An 8,877-nucleotide genomic window follows, 5' to 3' on the forward strand; every position below is an offset into this window, starting at 1 on the left:
CCCCAGCTTCCCCTGCTGGCTCCCGAGGAAGCTCAGGCAGAGAGGTGACCAAAACCAAAACCAAACTCACTGCCTGGAGTCGAATCCGACTCATAGGGACCCCCCCTTGGGTTTCCAAGGCGGTATCACTACGGCAGTAGATTGCCCAACCTTCTTTCAGCGGAGTTTTATTCCTGGGAGTCGGCTAAGGTAGGTGAGTGGGTCGGGTCGGGTCGGGTCGGGTCGGGTCGGGTCGGGTCTTAGGGGAGGGGAGAGGGAGTCCTCACAGGCTCTCGCCCAGCGGCTCCACCTGCAACCACAGCCCGCCCTCAGCGCGCATGATCAGTTCCGGCTTCCTCTGCGGCTTGGTGTCGCCAAGCAGGATGCGGAAGCGCAGCAGAGTGAGTGCCAGCACCACCTTTATCTCAGTCATGGCGAATGTTTGCCCGATGCAGTTCCTGCGGGCGAGGCAGGGGTCTGACTGTGCCCAGGATGCATCCGGGCCCCCCGGGCCTGGAACCCGCCGGAATCCCCAACACCCCACACACACCCCGATCAGCGAGAGGGATAGGGAGGGAGCTGACCGAGCCAGGAGCCCCACAAAGGCTTCCCTCTCCCCTGCGCTTGGTCCAGATTCCAGCATCCGACTCAGAATAGCAAATGGGGTGGGGCTCTGAGCACCGGTGCTCCCCCGTGTATCCCATCTCCTTTCTCTTATTCATTATTAAAGCCTGAGGGAGAGGGGTGGGAAGGGGACTGGAACTCGGACCACCTGAAACTGCCACACACACACACACACACACTCACACTCAGACGTAGACTAAATCCCAGACCCCCTGTACCCCTCACCCCATCCCGCCTCAGTTGCCTGCTGGTCTCACCTGGGCCCCGCAGAGAAGGGAATGAAAGCCAGAGGAGACCTCTTCTGGGTGTTTTCTGGGTCGAACCGGAAGGGATCAAAGACCTGGGATTGGGGAGACAAGGTTGCTGGGTGAGGTCTCCCAAGACATCCAGAGAGAGGCAGATGCGCGAATAGTGCCAGACGTGATGTCTGATTCCCCTTTCAGGACCCCACCCCTTCCCCAGGTCCCTGCAGCGGATAAGGATGGATTGGCAAGGCGGCACCTCAGAGTTCGGCCACACAGAGGGGTTATGATGGGTCCCGAAGATGCTGACGAGGCAGATGACACCTGTGGGAGGAGGGGACAATCAGGATGAGGTCCCTGCTGACGGATGGGCCCCCCATCCTGCCCAGGACCTCCCCCTTGCCGTTATGGGCACCTTTAGGGATGACCCGGCCATCTGGAAGCACTATGTCCTGGGTACAGCAGCGCGAGACAGCGGTGACCGGGGGATGGATCCTCATGCTCTCCTTGATGCACATGGTCAGGAAGGGCATCTGGGCCAGGTCATCCCTAAGGACTCCCCAATAATCAACCTGAGAGCAAAGACTCCCCCCACCCCCTGACACATGGTGACACTTTCTTTATGACCTCTCTCTGACCCTCACTCCTACAACAAAATTAATTCCAGATGGATCAAAAATTAAGCATTAGATGAATAGATAAACAAAATGTGGAATGTACACAGAATGGAATGTTACTCAGCCATAAATAGAAATGAAGTCCTGATACACACCACTACATATCATGCTGAATGAAATAAGTCAGTCACAAAAGGATAAATACTGTATTCTCTCACTTACATAGGAGCTCTGGTGGCATAGTGCCTAAGGCACTTGACTGCTAACCAGAAGGCTGGCGGTTCAAATCCACCATCCACTCCTCGGAAGGAAGGTTGGGCAATCTACTTCCGTACTGATATCACCTCGGAAACCCAAGGAGGGGTCGCTATGCGTTGGATCCAACTTGTCGGCAGTGCGTTTGGTTTGGTTTTGGTCCCACTTATATGGAAAAAGCAAATATATGGAAACCCAAGAGTATTAGTGGTTATCAGAGGCTGCAGGAAGTGGGAGAGAGGGAGTTTTTACTTGGGGGTCTTGAGGTTATGTTAATGGTGGTGGAATGACTTGGAAAAGAATAGTGAGAAAGGTTGCACAGCTTAACCACTGTAATCAGTGTCACTGAATTGTACATGTAGAAATCGTTGCGATATTATGTGTTTTGTTATGTATATTTTCACCACAGTGAAATAAAAAAAAATAAAATAATAAGCATTAGAAAAACAGTATCACATAAGTACTAGAGAAACTTTAGCTGGGTGATTTTAGCAGCCTTCCTGAGCAAACCACAAAACCCAAACGCCATCCCTGAAAAGGTTGACAAATTTGCAGAAATAGTAAATATTCTTTATGGCAAGAAAGCAAAATCAAAAGGCAAATAAATAAGAAACAAAGAAAACATATCCAAAATTCTACTCTTCATTTAACATTATACTAGAAATACTAGCTGATGCAGTAAGACAAGAAAATGAAAGAGTATCTCTTTTAGAAATGGAGGGGAAATGTATCCTTACTGACAAATGTGGTTTTATGCTTAGAAAACACACTGGAAAACTTTCATAAACAGTGAAGATTCAGTAACCAGTTCCAGTTGCCACTGAGTTTAATCTGACTCCAGTCACCACTGAGTTGATTCTGACCCCAGTCGCCACTGAGTTGATTCTGACTCCTGGACACCAGTGTGTCAGAGAAGAACTGTGCTCCATGGGGTTTTCAGTGGCTGATTTTTCAAAAATAGGTCCCCAGGCCTTTCTTCCAATGCACTCTAGGTGAACCTGAACCCCCAACTTTTCAGTCAGCACCTGAGTGAGTTAAATATTTCACCACCCAAGAACTCCAAAGGGACTAACTTTCTTTAATCCTCTTCTTTTTGTGTGCCTATTTACATTTTTAAATAGCTGATACAGTCAAATGGTTCAAATGTCAAAAACTATGAAAGAGTACCCCACAGGTTACCCAGGTTGTTACTTCCTTATGTACACTTCCAGAGATAATTTTTTGCATCTCAAAAAACTAGATAGTGGCATACTCTATATCATACACACTGCTCTGTACCTTTTTCACTTGACAATAAATCCATCTCTTATATACCTCTTCAAACTTGTGTCAAAATAGGACTTTGGCTATAAAATAACTTTCCCATAATTTCTTCTGCAGTTTCTAAGATCTCCTCTTTCAATTTTAAATCTTTGAGTCATCTGAATGTTATATATTGTTATAAGATATGAGAAATAGATTGAATTAGTATTTTTTCCAGGCAGGTTCCCAGTAATCCCAAGAGCTTTTTATTAAATGATCCATATACTCTAACTCACTGCCATCGAGTCGATTCAACTCATAGCGACCCCTCCTTGGGTTTCTGAGGCGGTATCACTACGGAAGTAGATTGCCCAGTCTTCCTTCCGAGGAGTGGCTGGTGGGTTTGAACCACCAGCCTTCTGGTTAGCAGTCAAATGCCTTAGGCACTATACCACCAGAGCTCCAAAAGATTACAGCTGTTGAAAAACTACAAGCAGTTCTGCTCTTACACACATGGGGCTGCCATGAGTTGGAATCAACTCAACAGCAACTGGTTTTGGGGGGCGTTTTTGTTTCCTTGTTTGTTTTGGGGTAGTTGACCGAGGTAAGTGGTTCCTCTCTCTTCCCGCAACTCTCCATGACCTTTGCCCAGGCTGTTCCCCTGGCCAGAGCACTCTTCTCAAGTGCATCTAAATGGTTACCAGTAATCATTCAAATCTCAAGTCAGTCATCCCCACCCCACCCCCAGCCTGGCTTCTGTCCCTCTCAATCCCAGTCCTATCCACATGAACCGGGAGTGTCCAGGCCTGGGACTTTCCCTTCCGGACTGGGAACTCCAGGAACACAGGGCCTCAAAATGGGTCCTTCCTGGGACTCCAGGACACAGAATGGAGCTGGGTACAGCACTGGGATGGAGATTGAGTTGGATTCAGTGAGGGAATGTCTGCTAGGTGAGGACTGCGTGGATAATGATGCAGGTGTTCCTGGGAAATAAATGCATAGTTTTGCCTCCTAGTCATCCCCTGTGATCCCTGGACCAGACAATAGGGTAGGAATTAGACTTGGGGATAAGAGTAAACATCCAGGGGATTAAAGGCCTTTGAAAAAATGACATTTCAAAGAGAAAAACAAGGTAGAGAAGGGGAGGAGATGTTCATTTACTGAGCAAGTGCTAAGTGATGTCTGCCCTCATACACTGTCACTGTTCTCGCAACAGACCAGACCTTCCTAACCCAAAAGCCGCTGGGTACCAGACCCTGCATCTGGGCTCTGCTCCTATTCTCACTATGCAATTAGGGCAGAATCAGCAGAAAGATCTTCCCCCATCCTTGCCAGAGCCAGGGAAAGGGGCTCAGGGAACAGGTCATGAGAGTCGACACTCACCATTCAATCTCCTCTGGCCTGCGGTCCCTCAGGAGCTCTTGCACCTCCTTTCGGCAGCGCTCCTGGTATTCTGGGTGCCTGGCGAGGTTGTACAGGATCCAGGAGAGGCCACTGGCCGTGGTATCATGGCCTGAGGGGCAGCCAGGTGGGCTTCGGTCACTGGGCTGTTTCAGTACCCAGTGAGTGAGGGAGAAGAGCTCCCTTGCCTTGAGGGTCTCAAGGAGGATGGGGAAGGATGAGACGGCCCAGAATCCACCCACAAAGTCACTGGGAATGAAAGACCCCTGTCCCCAGTGCAATCCCATCCTGGTACTCTCACCCGCAAACATGAAGGTGTCGGCCTCTGCTCGGATATCCTCATCTGACAACTCCTTCCCATCTTCATCCTGGAGAGAATGCAAGATGACCAACATCCCATCATCACATCAGCTGACACTACCTGAGCCTAACAGTGCCCAGGTTTCAGTGGAGCTTCCAGACCAAGACAGCCTGGCAAGAAAGGCCTGGCAATCTACTTCCAAATATTAACCAGTGAAAACCTTATGAATTGGAACAGAATATTGTCCAATACGTTGCTGGAGGATGAGGCCCCTAGGCTGCAAGGCACTCAAAATACCCAGTGGCCACAACAATGGAGTTAGCCACACCCACAGTCATGAAGGTGGCATGGAACCAGGCAACACTTGGCTCTGTTGTGCACAGGGTCACCATGAGTCAGAGCAGACACTATGGCTGAGACCATCTGCAAAGCTCCATCTTCTGTCCAGAAACCCAAGCCCATCCTGCACTCCTCCACCCTCTTCCCTCTCTCTCTCTAGAGCCTCCTCCCTGCACACCTCATCCCTGTTCTCTTTGCCTCCTGTGTTGTCCCTAGTGGGGAGACTTAATGTATAATGAGGGCTCTCTGAGGAAGAAGAAAAGTCACTGGGGACCCGAGTTACATTGCATGACAACTCTCCCTGGCTGGATGTTAGAGACTGGAGACTGCTCCAGAGCCATTTGCTCACAATCTAAGGGAGTAAATCCATTGACTCCAATCTTATCTCCTCAGGAGCATTTGCTTATATCTCAGGGGTGGTGAACCTGAAGACTGCCCATCTGGCTGGAAAGGATTTCTTTATGCTCTAGAACAAAGGTCACTCTCCCTCTCCCCCACCCACACTCCATCTCTTTGGGCAAGAGAAGGGCAGCTGTGCCACCTGTTCTATATAAGTTACAAGACTGATTATGTGGGCTTCATCTCCTATAGTGCAAACTCTGTGGCATGTACAGCTGACAAATTAGACCCATTATCGTGTAGCCCTTGGGATAATTTGGGAATGGGAAACCAGCACTGTGATGCTATTCTGGATGCTGTTATTACTGTGAAGTAAATGGTTGACTCTGATCCACGAGACAAATATACTATGTGTGTGGGGGGCGGGTGTGTATCCACTACCCCATCTGTCAGTCTGTTGTATTGTGGTGACTTGGTGTTGCTCTGATGCTGGAAGGTATGCTACCAATACTTCAAATATCAGCAGGGTCACCCAGGGTGGACAGGTTCCAGATTAAGACAGACTAGGGAGAAAGGCCTGGCAATCTACCTCCAAAAATTGGTCAGTGACAACCCTATGGATCACAACAGAACATTGCCCAATATGGTACAGGACGATGAGCCCCCTAGGTTGGAAGTCACTCAAAACATGCAGTGGCCATGACAATGGATTCAAGCACATCCAGTCCTGAAGATGGCACAGGAGTAAGCTATGTTTCATCCTGTTATACATAAGGGTTATACGTATGAGTTACACCTGACATGACACTAATAACAAGTCTATATTACATATAAAATAAACACACTGTGGCAGTCTCCCTTATTAGTTTGCAATAGAGTGAAATTTCAGGCCCTGACAGTTCCAGATTTAGTCGTCCCTGAGGTTGCATTTCAGAGTCATGTCTAAAATCATCTCAGACATGGCCCTCCCTTCCTCAGACACCTTCCACAGCTTCCCAGTACCCTCTGGATCACAAGCTCTTTGATCTGACATTTGAAATTGAAGTCTTGCCCACTTCTCAAACCAGGATCTACACACACTCACTTTGCTCAGCAGAAGCACATCAATGAAGTCCAAAGTCTTGGTTTTGGCCTTTGCCTTGAGAAAGTCATCAACACCCTGCTCTGAAAGGGTGCGGCGCCGCTCCCGGATGGCGGCATCTGTGAAGTCATGCACCAGGCGGCAGGCCCTGCGGAAGCGCTGCCCATCAGGAGTAAGGTAGTACAGAAAGTCCAAGTGCAGGAAGAGCTGCTGATGTCGTTTTGCTATGAGGGCACTGAGCTCCAAGATGGCAACAATATATTCACTGGGCTTCCTGTAGGACAAGAAGGAAGGCAGGAAGTTCACATACCTAAAGGCTAAGGAGCATCTCCCACACAGATGCCAGGCATTACCTCCCATCAGGAAACAGAATCCAGGAGAAGACAGCCCCAGAGATGTATGGTGGGGATGAGCCAGGAGATAAGACTCTCCACACTTTCTTTTCTCTCTTTATCCCCATCCCTGGGAGCTGCCTCCAGGTATCAAGAGCCAGACAGAGCTTAAGCATCATGCTCATCACTCTCACCAGCTCCTTCTCCTTCCCAAATTGTCTGTGCAGCTCACACTTCATCCTCTCCCTACTGGTCCATAGGCTCAGCCTCCTGGCTGGTCTTCTACCCAATGTCAACAGCATCCAATGTCTACTTGAGAGTCAGTCTTTGAGACACAGATTTCTAAAGCTGAATTCTCATCCTGCCCCTCATCTGCTCAAAAGCCTTCCTTACATGACTCCATGGAAACCCAAGATAAAGCCCATATCTCTTTGCCTAGCTTTTTACTATCCTTAAGATCTAGCCCCTGCCTACTTCTCCAATCTCATTTCCAAACTGTCTCTTCACTGGAGAGAATGCACATATTGTGTTCATCTTACCCTTCTTGCCTTTATTCAAACATTTCCATCTACTTGGAAGGACCTCCCTTTGTCTCTCCCTTTCCCTGTCCTTCAATGCCCAGATAGGACCCACCTCCTTCAGGAAGGCTCTCTGGTTGCCCTGGTCAGTGCTTCCTCCTCTATCTACTCCTTTGGATCAATGATCCAAGTTCCCAGACCCAGGCTTAGAACTCACTCCTGACAGTGGCTGTCCAAGCTGAAGACACATTTCTGCAGACTGTCCAGGGTCATAAGGCTGATGTGCTCAAACATGTCCAGATGGGCCTTGCCCTCTGAGGCCAGACGCTGCCACTTAGCCTGGCAAGAACAGAGGAAAGAGCTAGAGTTGGGCTTTGGCTCACCTGTGGCCTTCCCCAGGCCTAACCATGAAGATGGACTCTACCCAGGACCCAGTCTCCTGGTCCTCCACCCAAGAAACCCATCCCAGAAGCAGACAAGTCCTGGGTGAGAGTAGGAGCTATCACTATTAAGACATGAAGACAACACCCTGGGAATCAGGAGGCCCAGATTCAAGTCCCAGCTGTGTCCTGTGCATTCTGTGTGCCCTGGATCAACTCATTGTCCTCTTCTGGGTCCCAGCTGCTAAATGTTCACCAACAGTGAAGATGGCCTTCCTCAGCATCATGTAAAGCACTTTAGAATCCCAGGTCCACTACTTACTGGCCCACTTACAAGTTGAGCAAACATGGACAAGCTGCTTAATCCCTCAGACCCATAGTATGATCATCTGTAATGGGGCAAAAATAACCATCTCTCCCTCATAGGGTTGGGAGAACTAAATTAGACAGTATATGTCATGACGTGGCACACAGTCTCCAGCATGTTGTGAGCGCTCGGTAACTACTAGCTTGCATCCTCTGCACCATCGTCATCCTTGTTCTAGATTGATTATAACAATGTCCCTTATGTCAGAAGAGGCAGGCCTCTGGGGCCCTTAGCATCCCTGCATCTTCTTCCTGAGAATATCAGAATGCTAGGCCCTTGTGCTGTTTACTCAGGCCATTATTCAGACTTGTGTTTTCAGTGACCAACCTGAGGAATAAGGAAATGTCTCCTCTTAGACAAAAATCAAGCTTGGTTCTGCTTACTATAAAATTTATGGACTCTTTAGTTCTGGTAAGATGGCAGAATAGGTAAAAAGACTGCACAGACCCTCTTCAACAAAGGAAAGGGAAACCAATTAACACAGATACAGAAGATAATCCTGGACCCCTGAACCTTGAAGGGAAGTATATAGAAGTGGACTAAACTCCAACTAGCAGAAGAGTTTGCATAAAAATACCAAAAAAGGAGACATACAGAGCTGTGGTCTGGCAGTGATCCTGACAGCACAGACAGCTTGGATATTGCCAAGTGGTGGTAGGACCTAAGAATTAACCTAAAAATCAGCCCTGCTAGTCAGGGACTGCACAGAGGACTGCTCTGGTGGCTGGGGAATAAAAGGGAAAGCAGAGAAGAAGGTGGGCTGAGCTGTGGACTTTTGCCTGTCCAGAGGGTGCAGCCATTTTGAATGTTTACAAGCGGCTTGACCATTTTGGATATTTAAAGTGACAGCATTCTCCAAG

At 48.6% G+C, this 8,877-nt stretch overlaps 1 protein-coding gene across 1 annotated transcript in view; it reads right to left on the reverse strand.

Moving 5' to 3' along the window:
* Positions 1-262: 262 nt before the first annotated feature.
* LOC103211689 (cytochrome P450 4F2) overlaps positions 263-8,877 on the reverse strand; it is a 20,517-nt gene continuing 11,902 nt past the window's right edge. The window contains exons 5-12 of the mRNA XM_042783250.1: positions 7,488-7,609; positions 6,424-6,694; positions 4,662-4,728; positions 4,343-4,472; positions 1,261-1,394; positions 1,105-1,169; positions 861-943; positions 263-437 (exon numbers count right to left, since the gene is read on the reverse strand). Coding sequence (XP_042639184.1) covers positions 263-437; positions 861-943; positions 1,105-1,169; positions 1,261-1,394; positions 4,343-4,472; positions 4,662-4,728; positions 6,424-6,694; positions 7,488-7,609 — 1,047 coding nt within the window. The remainder of the gene's footprint in view (positions 438-860; positions 944-1,104; positions 1,170-1,260; positions 1,395-4,342; positions 4,473-4,661; positions 4,729-6,423; positions 6,695-7,487; positions 7,610-8,877) is intronic.

The sequence above is a fragment of the Orycteropus afer genome, unplaced genomic scaffold, assembly GCF_000298275.1.
Source record: "Orycteropus afer afer isolate SDZICR_OR568_19922 unplaced genomic scaffold, OryAfe1.0 scaffold00772, whole genome shotgun sequence".
In the NCBI taxonomy this organism is placed as follows: domain Eukaryota; kingdom Metazoa; phylum Chordata; class Mammalia; order Tubulidentata; family Orycteropodidae; genus Orycteropus; species Orycteropus afer.